Below are 16,092 nucleotides of genomic sequence, written 5' to 3' on the forward strand. Positions count from 1 at the left end.
GTTTCAACCTGTACCCAATGGGGTGATTGCTCTGATCCTTAGAAGTCCAGGGCAGCCCAAAGATTGAATCCTACCAGAAACGGCTATTTGCTTGGGGCAGAGAAATGAGGTCGGAGTGGTCAGTTCCAACTCTGGGGGTGGGTATAGTTAGCGTTGCTGTAACCAGTGGACACAGGTGGCACCTATGACCCCCCACCCCACCCCCAGACAAGAGCCACCCAGACCAATGGCCACCCTGAGCAAGAGCCATTGGTCAGCTGTGTCCCCACTAGCCTGTCCTCACTGGTAAGGACCAGCTCCTGCGTGCGAGCTGCATGGGGCTTGAGCGTCTGAGGTCAGCGCAGCAGAGCGTCTGAGGGGAGCGTCTGTAGGACACAGGCTAGTGGGGTTGGAACTAGATGCTTAGAACCCTGTGTTTTCCACACCAAGTGTGTGACCTCTGTGCCTGGGCATTGGTACCAACTGCCCCTAGTGGGCTGACACACCTAGTAGAGTTGGGGACCAACTGTCATGGTTTGCCTGAGACCGCCCAGCTTTTAGCACTTTAGGTTCCAGGTACTAGAAATCCTCTTAGTCCCAGGCAAACTGGGACAGCTGGTGCCCTGTCGTCTCTGATTCAGGCCTAAGAGGTGGCCCACTCCCAGAGTAGAGAAACTGAGGTTCTGAGCCAGACACGCCTGGAATGTGGAAGAGAAAGAGAGAGCAGGGCTGAGCTATCGCAGTGTGACATGGGCTTTGCTGGGTCCCTGGAGTTGGGGCTCTGCCCGGGAAAAGGGGGAAGGGTTGGAGAGGAGCGAGACAGTGGTCAGGTGCAGCTGGCTTGGGAAGTGTACGATTCCCATAGTGCACTGGGTGGGCTTCCAATTAGGAAAACAATTCAAAAGCACCTGTCCCTCATTTACCTTAATGCAAGTATCCTAGGCACGTTATAGTTCATTTCCCAGAAGATCTGGGGCTGGCGCCCGTGGACGAGATCCCTCCTGAAGGAGGGCGGGGCGGTGCACACGTGCAGGTGAGGAGCTCCTGCCCGCCTCTCGCCCTCTTCTATAGACACGTCTCCTAGACACACATTTGGGTGATGAAATTGACAGCTCTCGAGTGTTCATTCCCCAAAGTCTCAGCTGCCAATCGGATTGAATTAGATTTCACAAGGGTTTTTGCAATACATGGAATTCACCAGCAAATTACTCTTAAAGAGGGAAAAATCAATCATTTGGAGCAGAGATAAGCTGAAGGCAAGGCAGCCTGGGATGGATCCCGTCTGTGCAAGCGTGTGTGGAATCCAGCAGATAACCTGGGGGCGGGGGAGGCTGGCAGAGGGCAGAGGAGGGGGAGAGACGGAAGGAAAGGGGGAAACGGGAAGGGCAACAGAGGGGAAGGAGAGAGAATAAAAAGAGATGGAGGGAGGTGGTAAAAGAGCGGGGGAGAAAAGAAATGGAAAAGAGAAAGCTGAGAGGGGGGAAGACGGGAAGAAAGAGCAAAGAGGGATAGAAGAAGGAAAGAAAGAGGAGAGGAAAGAGAGAAGAGGAAATTAGGAAAAGATGAAACGAGGAAAAGACAAGAAAGGAGTAAGAGAAGGCAACAGAGAGAGGAGTGGAGGAAGTGGAGAGGGAGCTGGAGCTGGAGGACCGGGAAGCAGTTTGAAAGAGCACAGCAGGTGTTAATGGGTTCTTACAGAATCACCTCAGTCCACGCTTCCCATTTTGTGGATCAGGAAACTGAGGCCCAGAGAAACCAAAGGGCTTACCGCAGTCATACAGGGATAAATAGCAGATCCAGAGAAAATGGGGTCCAGACTCGGGCCTATGCTGCTCAAAGGCCCAAACCACAGAGGAATTTGGGAAGGAGAATGTGGGTGAACTGAGAGCCTGACCCGAGGGCAACTTCCTTCACCTTGATTCAGGCCTGAGAGGTGGCCCACTCCCAGGGTAGAAAAACTGAGGCTCTGGTGGCCAGACAAGCCTGGAATGTGAAAGAGAAAGAGAGCGGGGCTGAGCTTCCAACCAGGTGACAAGGGCTTTTCTGGGTCCCTGGAGTTGGGATTCTATGGCTAAGAACAGGAGGAGATGGGAGGAACAGAAGGAGATAGAAGTAGTTCCTCACCCAGGAATTTCCAGGGAGGTGACAGCAGCAGTTCCCCTGGACTCTGAAACTTGGGAGGTCCCTGGGAGTTGAGGAAGGGTTAGCGGACTGAACACCACAGGGCTCCTTCCCACCCTCCCCTGGATTCTGATTTCACAGCGGGCAGCCTGGAGCAGTGGGCATGGGAGAGCTGCCCCAGGGAGGCAGGCCCCGAGAAACATGGTGCTACCCCTTAGGTGTGAGGGTCTGGAGGGAGAAGAAGCAAGCTTTGAGGTGAAGGGGTACGGAGAGGCCGGCCTCCTGCCAAGGTTCACTTCAGCATGTCTGATTGGGGTTAATTAAGTGAAAGGATGGACAAAGGAGTGATAAAGAATCTTCAGTGGGCTTTGATTTTCTGCCACTCAATAGCATGGATTAGACCAACAGAGCACAGGGGAGGGTTGGGGAGACCTAGGGCCCCCTACCCAGGATGTGGATCCCCTTCTCCTTGCATACATCAGAGCTTTTGCCCTTCTCTACCTGCCCCTCTCATTCCTGGCCAGCCCCTCCCTAGGGGTACCTCCTCCCCTACTCCCTCCCTTGTAGAACAACAATAATAACTCTCCTTTATTGAGCACTTACTCCATCCCAGGCAGTTTATCAAGATCTTATAGCTCACTCACAGTAGCCCTATCAGATAGCCTTCATTCTTCCCATTTTGCAGATGAGGACATTGAGGCTCAAGGAGGTAGAATCATTTGTGCGAAATCACACAGCTGAAAAGGGCAGTGCCCAAATTTGGAGTCAGGTCCAACTTCAAAGGCTGTGCTTCCAGCCACCACTGAAGCTTAGGGCTTCACACCTTGGCATTACTGGTCATGGGGCTCTTCCTAGCAGGCCTGAGTTCTGCACACGGCTTCTGTGAGGGTGGCACTGACCCTGGGGACACATCTCTGCACTCCAGGTCCCCAGCCCCATTCCCACCTTGGACTAAGGGTGTCCCTCCAGCCCATAGAGCTCCTGGGACCTCATGAGATCCCTGCCCATCTCTGTCTTCATTCACAACACTGCATAATCCCACCACCCCCAATATAAAGACATAAAGGGGCCTTGGTTCTGCTGCCCTACCCTAATCCTCCCTGCATTTACATGACCCCGGTCTTTCCTCTTCTGTTGAAAGGAATTAAGGTCCCCTCCAAGGCACATCCGTAGTTCACAGGGTGGGGTGAGGGTCCCCTAGCATTTGGGCACAGAAGTCTCCTGCCTCGGGGAGCTTTAGGTAAGAACATGTAACTCAGGTGTCATCCACCAAAACATGGTGGAGCAAAGAGACGACACTGCTTCCTAATCCTGTGGGTGTGCCTTATTCTCCCCACTTCACAGATGAAGCAACTGAGGTTCCAGGAGTGGAAGTGAGTCGCCCAAGGTCACACAGCTAGAAAGTCAAAGGGCCTGTCCCTGACCCTGAACCCAACTCTCCCCACTGCATCAAACCACTGAATTATCAACCAAACGATTAGCCTGACCGAAAGTGGGGAGAGACGAGCATCTCCACAGGGTGAACGGGTGCCACCATCAGCAGGGAGGTCCTCGGGGTGGGGAGGACCAGAAAAGAGCCAGAGGGATGAAGGAGGCATCTTCAGACCTCATGTCCAGGGAAGGAGCCGGGGGCAGGGGATGTGGTGGGGTGGGCAGGCCTTCCTCTCTCTGGGGACCAGGTCATGCAGAGGGAGGTGCTGGTGTCCAGAGCTGGCAGGTGATGAGTGAGAGAAGCCATACTCAGAAGTCAGGCCAGTCTCTGAGAAAACCCAGGACACCCCCATGCAAGCCCACCGCAGGGGCCAACCTGAGCCTGCACCTGTAAGAGGAGGGAACGTGCCCTGTGTGGTGGTCCTTAATGTAAATCCCACCCTGTGCCCTCCCAGGACTGGTGTGAGCCGTCAGTGAGCAGATGCTTGTAGAGGACCCAGTGCATAATAAACTTTCAACAAATAGTTGAAAAACAGCACTGGGTCATTCACAAATCCACTGAGATGGTCACTGCAGAGAGATGAGGAAAGTCCTTTCTGGGCAGTGCCAGCTCTGACTGCTCTCAAGGCCACCCCTCTACTGCCAGCAGCAGGGGACAAGATTTGGGGGAGTTGAGGGGCTGCAGCCTCTTCTGGCAGCAGCTGATAACACAGGGCCTGGCAGGCTGCTCTCCATGGGGGACGGCAAGACTTCAGTCACCAGGAGCAAAGCATGCTTGCTGCATGGGGTGGGGACCGAGGGAGGGAGGAGTGTCCTTTCCCCTCCCAACAAATAAATAAAGCCAAGCCTTCGCAGGCCCACAGGCAGCCGCTGGCTCCCCAACCGGGTGAGGGGAGGACTGGCGCTATCAGCCTTCTTATCGCCTCTCCCAGCTGGAAGAGAATTTAATCCACCAGGCTCCTCTCCGTACACCCTGGGACTCCTTTTGATGTTCCTCTTTATCTCCCTTCCCAACAAAATTGCCCCTCGACAGCTCCGAGAGGCCTCCTGCCTCTCCCCGCCTTCCTCCCTCCTTGCCCCATCAAGCAGCGCCCTGCAGGGCCTGGCGGAGTGAGGGCGGGGGGAGGCCCAGCCAGGAACCGGGAGTAGGACTGCAGCCTCCACCAGCCCCGGATTCCCTAACCTTGGCCTGGCTCCCTGACCTTGGCAGAGGTGCTTTCCCTGTGGGCCTCGTTCCTGCCGCTTGTAGAGTGGGGGAGAGTCCACCAGTGCCTTCTCCTCTGCCTGCGTTTGGAGCCTGGTTGTGTAGGGGGAGGGGCACTCGAGAGCCCAGGAGAGCAGGGTGATCAAGGGCTGAGACCCCACAGGAGTCAGGACAGTGTGAGGTCGACTCCTTCCATGGCAGCTGTGCAGCTTGAACATGTTTCCCTCTCTGGCCTCAGTTTCCTTCTTCATAAAGGGGGTGCCTGATGCTAATGTCACTGGGCTGTTGTGAAGATTCTGGTTAAGATGTGTGAACACGTAGTCGGAGCTCGATGAGTGGAAGCAGGTGTTACATGAGGCTCCTGCACCAACTTAGCGAACTAGGTGAAGATCACAGCCACCCATCCTAAGGGGCTGGCAGCCACAAGCCAAGTCCCAGCAGGAATCAGCCCTCTGGGCAGCTTCTGAAAGGGGCTGAGCATTTGAGGGCACTTAACCAAAAGGTGGGGTGGGGGTGTGTGTCTCAGGACAGCCGTGTGAGGGGCCCTGACCACTCTAGTGTCAGGCCTGAGGGAACTTCCAGGCGCTGGTGGCAGGTGGCAGGCAGATCAAGGAGAAGGGAGCAGACCTCATCCGTTGAGACCCAGAGACCTGGCCTGAAGGGGCCAGCAAGCCCCAGGGGCAGGAAACCCCGTGCTCCTTCCTGGCTAAATGTACCCTGAGCTCAGCACACCTTCCCGGTGTCTCCTCGGCCCCCCACTCTCTGCGTGGGCATTGTGGTCACAGCTGCAGCCCCCATCCCCGTGAGGTGTTCATTCAGCTTGCTTTCTCCAGCTGCCCATCCACCATATCTCCTGGACTGTTTTTCTTCCCTGTTCTCAGACTTGTTCCTGCCCAGGCCCAGCACAGTCCTGGTGATTCTCAAACATTAGCATGCATCAGAACAGGGGGAGAGCTTGCTAAAACCATGCTGGGCCCCACCCCTAGAGTTTCTGATTCAGGAGATCTGGGCCTGGCCCCCAAATTTGCATTGCTAACAATTTCCTGGGTGACGCTGATGCCGCTGGTCCCTGTACCACATTTGGACCACCCTTCTCTACCCCAGTAGTTCTCATCCTCCGATGCACATTAGAATGAATAACCTGCAGAGCGTTATGAAATCCCTGCAAGTCTGATTTCCTGGGTCTGGGGTGCAGCCTAGGCATGGGGCTGTTGTAAAACTCCCCTGGTGATTTTGATGTGTGGCTGGGTGGAGAACTACCATCCTGCTTCTCCCCGATCTCTCTGCATCCCTGTGGGTCTGATGTCTTCCCAGCCTTGGCTGTGCCACCTGGTGCCCTAGGGAGAGTCAGGAAAGATGCAGCTGCCTGGGCGCCACCCCCGGGAGGTTCTGCCACAGTGGCTCTCGGCATCTGTGCTTTTTAGAGTCGCACCGGCAATTCTGATGTGCAGCCAGGTGAGGAGGGCTGCACTGCTGTGACCCACACACAGCTGCCAAGTTCCCCTTCCTCTTTGATCCAAGTGTCCCTCTGCTCTGTCCAGAGCATGGAGTGGCTCTACGCTGCTCACGGAAACAATGACGAGGCCCTCAAGGTGGTGCTAGTGGGAGGACTCCGGGCCTGCAGAGCCTCCCACCGTCCCCCCAATCTCACCAGCTTTCCTACATGACCCTTTGCAAATCAGCTCACTTGTCTGCCTGATCATTAATTTTTTTTTCTTGACTCCATGCCTTTACTTAGGCCCGTGGTTCTCGAACGGCAGTCTCAGACCAACCAGACAGTATGGGCTTCCCCTAGAACTTGTTAGAAATGCAAATTCACAGGCCCCAGCCCAGACTTGCTGGATCAGGTGTTCCTGGGGGAAGGCAGCAGTCCTGTTTAACAAAGGCTCGGCTGATTCTCATACATGCCAAGGACAGAAAATGTGCTTAAAGCCACTTCCTCCACCTGGCATCCCTGCTCCACAAGTCCGTTTCCTTTCCTGTCTTCCTGAAGCCAGTTCCAAAGTCCGCTTCTCAGGGCCACCTCCCCTGCTTGGGCTCGCCCCGCGGGCGTCCTCTCAGATTCAGCCCTGCCGTGCTCGGCGTTACCATCTCAGATTGTTCTGGGAACTCATATTGCACGGGAACTACACTTAGGGATCCCATAGCAGGCCCTGCCTCCACTTCCGTTGGCCTGGAATGCACCCCAGCCTGGGAGCTTATCCTCGCTCTATCACCAGCCACCTGTGCAGCCTTGGGCGGCTCATTCAACCTCTCTGAACTCCATTTCCTCTGGGGGCGATTTCCAAGCTCCAGCATTCTTTCATCTCCACCCTATGGCCCATGGGAAGAGGATGCACAGAGTAATGGGTGACCAAAAGCTGCTGAAGCCCTATCACGTCCTGAGCATCTGCTCTGACGTGGGTTTACGCTGCCCAAGGCATGGTCTGTGGCCTCACGGGGCTCCTGACACGCCACAGTAACCACAGAGCGTTATTCTGCGGTTACTCTGAACAGTGCCTGGCAAACAATGGATGCCCAATAAATGTGTGCTGTATGGTTATTGTTGTTAATGCCATCACCTATTTGTATAGTTCTGCGACAATCTCCAAGACATACCCTGTTTCCCCGAAAATAAGACCTAGCCGGACAATCAGCTCTAAGGCATCTTTTGGAGCAAAAATTAATATAAGATCCGGTCTTACATTATATTATATTATATTATATTATATTATATTATATTATATTATATTATATTATAGACCTTGTCTTATTTTACTATAAGTTCTTATATTATTACTATAAGGTCTTATTTTAATTTTCGCTCCAAAAGACACATTAGAACTGATTGTCTGGCTAGGTCTTATTTTGGGGGAAACACGGTAGCTTTAAGTGAAAACTCCAACCTAGAGCAATGTGCATAGCATGCTGCTGTTTGTGCCAAAGAGGGAAGGCATAAATACGTGGGGCTCGTATACGGGGGTTTCCTCTGGGAAGGGCCTCGAGTGGCTGGGGCAGTGGGCAGATGGTTGTGCGCCCTTTACACTTTTGAATTATGTGAATGTTTTCTATGTCTATGTTTATCACGTCTTTGATATTTTCTATTAAGAAAATTAAAACATGACAATGCTCGAGGTCATTTCTTGCAGGGGTTTTGTTCAGGCTCCTGGGAATAGGACACAGGGACATGGCCCTTCCTCTCAGCCTCCCCCATGTCCCTTCCCATCGCCTCTGGGTGAGGACGAAGTGAGTGCAGGGAGACAGGAGCCCCGAACCCACCTCTCCCTTCATGCCCTTGGACCTCTTCCTCTGTGTGTCTCCCCCTTCTCTGGGTGTGGGGCCTGCACAGACCTCCCCCGCACCTGTGTGCAGACACATACCCCCTTCCTGGCACCCCCAGGGGCTGTGGACCATCGAAGACATAAGGGGCTGTTCCCCTGAACCAACGTGTGCCCCTGGGGTCCGTCTTGGCCCTTCTTCCTTACCCTGACCTTGGATCTCACCATCTTCTCTCTCTCGTTCCTTCCTCCTCTCCGTACCTCTCCGGCTCCTTCTCTGTCTCCATATCCTTTGACTGACCGACTCCCACTGATAGAACTTGGTAAGTGAGCCTCGGAAGGGCTGCGGCGGCAGAGAGGGGGCTTCACAGGGGGTGTTGCTTCACCTGCCTGGGCACAGCTCAGCCTGCCCCTATCCTCTCGGGCCTCTGGGTCTGGTGGTGGAAGGGCCTGGGTCCAAGGGAGGGAGAGGTGTTGGTGTCACATGCTCAGAGCTGTCACACTCCGTCAGCTTTGGCTATTAGTGCCCCTTCGGGCATTTAATTGATCCCCTCCATCTGACGGATGGATTCCACGCCAGGGAGAACTGGAAACTGCACAGCCTGACAGGCCAGAGGAGCGTTGCCTGCACAATCTGTGGGAGCCGCTCTGGGCTGGGGGCTCTGGACGCCCATCTGCTTGCCTGGACACCAAGGTTGGCAGGAGAGGCTCCCATTCAAACGTGCTGAGTGAGTGACAAGGCATGGGCCTGCTTCTGGGCTCTAAGAAAAGGCTCAATACAGGAAGTGCCCTTGTTTTGCTATTCGTAGTTGTAAGTGGAAAAAACTCAAGAGACCGATGGGTAAATGTTAACATGCATTCATTCCACAAATGTATTTGAGCACCTGTGAGATCGCTTCAGGGCGTAAGAATCTTGTGACATCTCAGGCTTTGCTGCACTCCTGGGCATCATTCCCAGGCGTCCAGGTTGCTTGGCTGACCCCTCTCAGCAGGAACAGGTTCCAGAAGGGAGACCCTCAATATCCCTGGGCAACCGAGAAGAGAGGCGTGCTTCCCTTGCCAGCCCCCAGTTCCACAGAGACACGAGCACAGATGGGCTGCGCTGGGCACTGGGCCGGGGTGGGTGATGCAGGACAGGAGAAGAACACTGCGAGCCCAGGCCAGCGACCTGCTGGGCATCTGCAAAGGGGCTCAGGAGAGGCTCTTGCCTGGGTGGTTACAAGCCACAGGCCACCTGTCTACGTGGGAGGGGCTTATTTGGGAGTAATCTCCCCTTTTTGTGCAGGAGGTGTAAGAGGTTGAATCACTTTCCAAGCAGGCCAGCCTCTGGCCTTGTCTCCCACCTTCATCGGGAGCTCCCCCTAATCTAGGGACTTGGCTAGTATGGAGACGTCACACACTTTGTGTGGGGACAAGCGGGCAGCATCTGAGGGCTCTGTGAGGATGATCAGAAACACCTGGCCTACAGTGCGCCCCCCTCCCCCCCCCACACACACCTGAAACTATGGACAGAGCCTATAAAGGGTGGCAGCTCTGGCTGGCTGGGATCCAGTGTCCCCCAGCTACCATGGGCTGGCCACGGTGCGGGAGACACAGGGCTTCACTTTGTCACTCTGCCAGTGGAATTATTCCCATTCTCCATGCAAGCAAGACGCCTTCTCCCTGGTTGACTCGTTCCAAAGGGAGAATGGGAGAAGCATGTCCTTCTCTGTCCCTTGTGCCCTCTGCTGTCCAGGCCGACTGTAGACACTTAGTTCTTCTCTCTACTCCCTTCTGATCTCTCCTCTCTGCCAGCTGGGTCTTGCCGCGGGCACATCCCTTCCCACCTGGGGTCACTGGGACAGAGTAAGGGAACAAGAGATGGGAAACGAACCAAACCACCTGCAAGGGGCGTCGTGGGCATCCAATGGGATGACAGAGGCAAAAAGACTGGAGGAGATTCCCAGAGGGCCTGGACATGGACAGGAGGGCGGCCAGGGAGCTGGGCCAGCATCACCCAGCAGCGGCCGGGGCCACTGGGCGCGGGGGCCAGGCCAGCCCTGCTGTGGCCGCTGTACCTCATCTACCTCCAACACCAAAGCAGCTCTGCCCCCCCTGATGCACCCTGGGCCTTGGCCTCCCGCATCCCTTCTGACTGGTTTCTCCTCCATTCTTGACCCAGGGCCTGAACAGCATGTTTGAGGTGTACCTGGTGGGAAACAACTCCCACCACTTCATCATCTCCCCCACCTCCGTCCAAGGGAAAGCGGACATTCGCATCCGGGTGGCCATCCCGCTGGACTACGAGACCGTGGACCGCTACGACTTTGACGTAAGGCCCCATTCACCGTCTCCTTGGCTGGGTTCGGGGTGTTTCGGGAGGGATGACCTAGTCCCATTAAATCCCCTCTGCCACCTCTCCCCACTCTTCCCTGTGGATCTGACTCAGAGAAGCCCACTGAGCCATGGCAGGGGCTGGGCTGGAGGACAAGGGAATGTCCAGGAATTGAGTGAAATTTTAGCAGGCACCATCACAGCCTCAGAAACCCATCAGGGCTTCTCCTGCTCTGCCCTTGTCAACCCAACACCATCAGCCCTCCCTCCCTCCCAGCAGAATCGGTGGCCACCCTACCCCTATGAGCAATGATGGAGGCTGTAGCAGACACCTGGGATGGGCAGTGACTTGGACAGGTGCTCTGGGTTGAGACCAGCACAGGCCACAGAGGGACTTATGGGGACAGGGGTTCCGGGAGCATGTGGGAACTCACCCCGACCCTGCTCTGCACACCTAGCTCTTTGCCAACGAGAGTGTGCCTGACCACGTGGGCTATGCCAAGGTGAAGATCACCCTCATCAATGAGAATGACAACCGGCCCATCTTCAGCCAGCCTCTGTACAACGTCAGCCTGTATGAGAATGTCACTGTGGGGACCTCTGTGCTGACAGTCCTGGTGAGTCCCCACTTTTCTGCAGCACCACCGAGCTCTGGGGCTCACCATGGGGAGGCAGCCAGAGGGACTTTGCTCAAGGAATCTGGGCAGGCAGGAAAGGGGGTGTTCCCAACCCCCCAGAGGCGGTGGTGTTGGGGTATGAAAGCATCTGGACTCCTCTCGATGGGGCTCCCTTCGCCAGGGCAGCAACGCGGAAAAGGGGCCAACGTGAGGGAAGATGAGGTTGGATCAAGGACACTTCGGTTTTCTGCCTTGTCCATGGGAGGGACTGCACCTAGGAGGCCAGGAGCCCTGCAAGTGTTCTCTGATGGGGACAGGGGACAGCCATCTCTGAGGAGGGGGCGCCTTCCTGTCTGAGCACCGGTACCAGGGCAGAAGGGGCTAGTGATGGGCACTCGGCATCTCCAGCCGCCCTTGGCTTGGACTTTGACAAGGGACCCCTCCCAGTGTCCATTTGTATCAGTCAGTATTCTTGGTTGCAAGGGAAAGAAACTCGTGTTTCAAGAAAAAAAAAAGATTGGCTCATGTAACTCAAAAGTATAAGTGATTTCAGGCATGGTTGCATCTAGGCACTCAACTGAGCAGGAATTTGACTTTAGCACTGGGCTCTGCATTTTTTACATTGGCAGAGAGGGTCACCAGCCCCCTAGCTTACTTCTCACCAATGTATCAACCCTAGTGGGGAAAAAATTCTTTTTCAGTAGTTCTAGCAGAAGCTCCAGAGCTGATTCTCATTGACCCAGTTTGTTGGGCCATCCTGGCGCCAGGCATCATGATTCTGATATTCCAGGGATGAGTCCTACGCCCCATAGTGGAGCCAGTGGTTGGGCGAAGCCCCATCCAAATTATACGGGCTGAAAATGGCAAGGGGCCTATTTCAAAGGGGGTTCCGTTATAAGAAGAAAGAGGGTTGGTTGCCGCACAGCTCAAAGTGGTGGATGTGTGTTACACAAGCTCAGGACCTGCCCATAGTAGGTGCTCAAATAAACGTCATGGAGTTTAGCTCACTGCTGCCCCTCCCTACCCACTCGGAGGGTCCCAGAGTCCTTGCTTCTGTTTCTTGCTCCGTTCTCACGTCAAGCAGAGACATTACCTACTGATCCCAGGCCCCTGTTCCAAAGTGTGTTTACTCTACAGACAGATGGTATGAAATTGTATTGAGCCCCCAGGCCTTTCCCATCTGACAGTTGTAAATTTTTCAAACAGATGTGTAGCTAGGCAGGTCATCAGACGTAAACATCAGCTTCGGCTGCGTTCTTCCCCCTTCTCTCCCAGCCTGTGGCTCTGCCAGCTTTCACAAGGCGCTCCCTGCAATCAGTCACCTGGTGTGTGAGGCCCCGTGGACCCTCCTGCAGCCCCTAGAGGCTGGGCCTTCTGGATCCAAAGAAAGTGTCTTCAGCACCCCCAGCCACCTCTGAATGTCAGGCTGAAGGACACCCAAGCAGCCTGTGCTTCAGGGATCTCATAGGGGGAGGAGGCCCCACCCCCACAGGCCTGGGACCACATAGCAAAGAATTTGGGTGTCAGGTCCAGGCTTGGTGGGGGTCCAGGGAGTCCTTTCTGGCATTCTTGCTGGGGATGGAGGGTGTCACTTTGCAGTCCCAAGTTCCCGTGGCCCTGGGGAAGGATTGAGAGAGCCTGTGGAGCAGGAGTGGGGTGTGTGGAAAGGCATACCTCCTGGCTGGTGGCCAGTTGCTGATGGCAGGGATGTGTCAGGCTCAGTCCTGTCGGGGGTTGGCACTGGAAAGTAGGTCCTCACACAGGTTTCTTCAAGCGCTGGACCAGTTCCTTGGCCTGCGTGGACCCCCACCCGGTGCCCAGAACGCCTTCTCCAGTTCCTCTCCCAGGCCCCCTTGGGATGTTTAGCAGATACGTTCAGCCTCCTCTGGCTGCCTGAGGATGTCTGTCCAGGGTGGCTCATCTGGCCAGACTTCGGATCCTAAGTCTGTCTGCCCAAGCTTTGCCCACCTCCTTGTCAAGCCCCCAGCCCCAGGGTTTGTGACATTGTGCAAACACGAGGATGTTGTTTCACCCAATGACAAAGTCGGGCAGAAGGTTATGCTCCTGAAGTTGCTCAGGACCTAAAGTGCAACTGCGTGGGTCCTGGTCTCCCTGCCTCTGCTGTGTGCTGGTCTAGTCATGTCACCTCTAAAAGCCGTTATTTCCTCATCTGCAAAATGGGCATGAGAAACACCCCCTTCCTTCAAGGCTGCTATCAAGATATAGGAACAATGGATGTGACCCCTACGCATCATCCTCTCCCCATCTCCCCCAGGTGCTTCCAGAGCTCCTAGCAGGTAGTAAGTTTCGTGGCCACCCCCCCACCCCCACTCCCTGCCCTGCCCTCCCCACCCTGCCGTTCTCTACTCAGACCTAGGTCAGCCCCATCTCTTCACCCCCTTTGCAGCAGGAGGGGCTGAAGTTATAGCTGCCTGTTCAGGGACTGTGAAATTCCTTCTCCCTGACCTTTCCTGGGATGTTATTAAAATGTTTCATGGTCAGTTGTGTCAGAAAAAAATTATGAAGAACGTGAAAATGTTTTAATCTGCACTGGAGGATGGGGCAGAATCTGCTGTGAGGGGCCTCCCCAGCCCCCACCCTAGCATGGCCCCGTTTCTGTGACTCATCGCCTGTTCTGGGGGAAGGCAGCAGTTGCACAGTGGGGTAGGGAACCGGAATGGAAGGGGGCTGTCACCTCCTGCCTGGGTGTCCCAGCTGGGGTGGAAGGGCTGGACCTTCTCACCTCCCTGCTCCCTGGTTTTGAGGCCCTTACAGCCCCCAGTTATAACACAATGAGTTTCCACTGGTGGAGAGAAAAGAGTGGGGATCTGTAGTTCAAAGGCTTGACCTTGAGCGCTGACTGCTTGGATGACCGGGGCAGAAACTGCGTCCCTTCGCGGCACCTCATCTGTAAAATGAACAAGATGGATTAAAATGTGTCTGCGGTTCATTGTAGACCTAGTGCCCGGGGCAGTCATGCCCCGAGGCAGGGGATAGCTGAGAGGACCCCTGACGACTGCTACTGCTATTGCTACTGCTGCTATAATAACCGTTTCAACAGCTGTCATTACTGAGGCCTGACTGTAAACCACGCGTTCGACATGTATTATCCTCATTGTACAGGTGAGAAAACTGAGGTGTAAGGAGGTTAAATAACTTGCTCAGGGCCCCAGGGCAAGTATGTGATTGAACTGGAATTCACGAAAAGACTGCCTCAGCCCAAGCCACAGACTTAACCACCAGGCTGCCCGTCCAGAAGGCTCTGCATTGGACCCTTGAGCTTGACTTTTCAGTAATGTTCAGAGCTGAGAGTAAAGCGAGGACCTGCAAAGGGCTCTCTGCAGGAGGCAGGTGGACAGGCAGCAGGGTTGCTCCAGGCAGTGTGCCCCTGGGTGGCATCTGGACCCTCAAGAACCTCTGGCACCATCAGGTGAATTTCCAGCTCTCTGGGTCCCAAACCTCTCGGGGCAGTGCTAGGGGAGCAACTTTTCATTGATGGGAAGACCGGGCTGGGAGATGTGAGCGCTGCCCGGGGAAGCAGGAATCTACGGCAGCACAGAGTTGGCTTCCTTAGGAACTGCTTCCTGGAAGGAGGGGGGATGCGAGACGAATGTCAGTGGGAGCTGGTCCTCTGCAGGGTGTCCACACATGGGGAGAGATGTGCAGGGACGTGTGCACCCACATATGTATGTGGGGGGACGTGGGAGGCGTTTGTGGGGGCTGTGCACACACATGCACCAGGCATGCTATTGTGCCTGGGTGCGTACCTATGTATGTAACTCCATGCACTCGGGTATGTGCATATAACACACACATTTGTGTGCGTGCGGGTTCCTGCATGATGTGGGTGGCCTCCCATCCTCTAGGTTGTGTGGTTTGTTCCCCTCGCATAGTCCCAGGCTGTTCTGATTCTCGCCTTCCAATCCTGCCTTCTGACCTGACAACAGGAGTCAGGTGGGAAGACCATGGGGTATCTTCCTGGGATTCTGCTGGGCTTGGGGCAGCCTCACCGCCTGACCAATTGGTACCTGGGGTCTAGCAGGGTTTGTAGGTGCTGTGGGACAGTAGAAGAGCAATTGAACCATTCATTTATTCAACAATTTATTTGAGTACCTACTATGCGTCAGGCATGTGGCCCTGAAGACACAGTGGTGATGTGAGTCTTGCCCTCATGAAGTTTACAGTCTTCCTGAGAAAGCCTGATGTTCATACTAAAAAAATGAATCTTTGAGTATTACTTGCTATGATGGAGAGATCAGGGAGCTATGAGCACCTATAACAGGGCACCTGACCTTGACTAGAGTCAGAGAAGGCTTCCCTGAGGAAGTGGCAATTACGTAGGCATTAACAGGGGAGCGAGGGGAGGGCAGCACATTGGAGAAAGAGGGAATAGCATGTGCAAAGGCCCTGTGGCTGGAATGCAGTGAGCAGGATGTGCTGTGCAGGGAGGTAGAGTCCTGCTGCTATGAAGCAGATGGGGCTCAATTGTCTCTCTTCTTCCTGAATTGCCACCTACCCCAAACATAACCACTGGGTTGCTATTTGGATAGTGGAGAAGTCCTGTGTCACACCGTCCACATTCTCTCACCTATTCCATCCTGGTAGCCCATGGCAGGCATTGAGGAAACAACTGGCAGAGGTTGTACCTGGGATGTGCAAGGAGCCAGCCTGGCCTCCTGCAGTATAGAGCTCGTGTCCCCAGATTTATTCTGTGTCCTCAGGGCACCGAGACAGGGATGCTGAGGAGGGAGGTTACTCCTGGGCGGTCTTACTGCACCCCAAAGCTTTCTCTCCCTGCTCCAGGCAGGTAGGACACAGCAGGAATGGGCAGATGATTGGACTGTCAGACGAGACAGGATTATTCTCCAGGCAGAGAAATCAAAGCAAGAAGGAGAGGCACATAAGAGCCCTGACTGGGCAGGTGTGGGGCCCCCAGACCACCAGCTCATGGTTTGCTCAGCCCAGAGGTAGAGGACCCACCATCGGCTCCAGGCAGACAGAGTGAGTGGCCTTGTGGGAGCCGAAAGGCACAGCTGCTCCCTCCCCTCCCGGCCCCTCTTCCCAGCCTGTCCTTGGGAGGCTGGGATTGTCTTGGTCAGGGCCACCCCTCTGGGACTTGTTTTTCTTCCCATGAAGAGGGAAAAGTAGTGCCTGGCCAGCCCACATGGCT

The 16,092-nt window shown here is 54.9% G+C and overlaps 1 protein-coding gene across 1 annotated transcript in view; it reads left to right on the forward strand.

Annotated features, from left to right (window-relative positions):
• LOC141572941 (cadherin-23) overlaps nucleotides 1-16,092 on the forward strand; it is a 314,361-nt gene that overhangs the window by 224,502 nt on the left and 73,767 nt on the right. Inside the window, exons 12-13 of the mRNA XM_074339566.1 lie at nucleotides 10,154-10,303; nucleotides 10,764-10,922. Coding sequence (XP_074195667.1) covers nucleotides 10,154-10,303; nucleotides 10,764-10,922 — 309 coding nt within the window. The remainder of the gene's footprint in view (nucleotides 1-10,153; nucleotides 10,304-10,763; nucleotides 10,923-16,092) is intronic.

This window comes from Rhinolophus sinicus, linkage group LG07 (genome assembly GCF_036562045.2).
Source record: "Rhinolophus sinicus isolate RSC01 linkage group LG07, ASM3656204v1, whole genome shotgun sequence".
NCBI classification, from domain to species: Eukaryota; Metazoa; Chordata; class Mammalia; order Chiroptera; family Rhinolophidae; genus Rhinolophus; species Rhinolophus sinicus.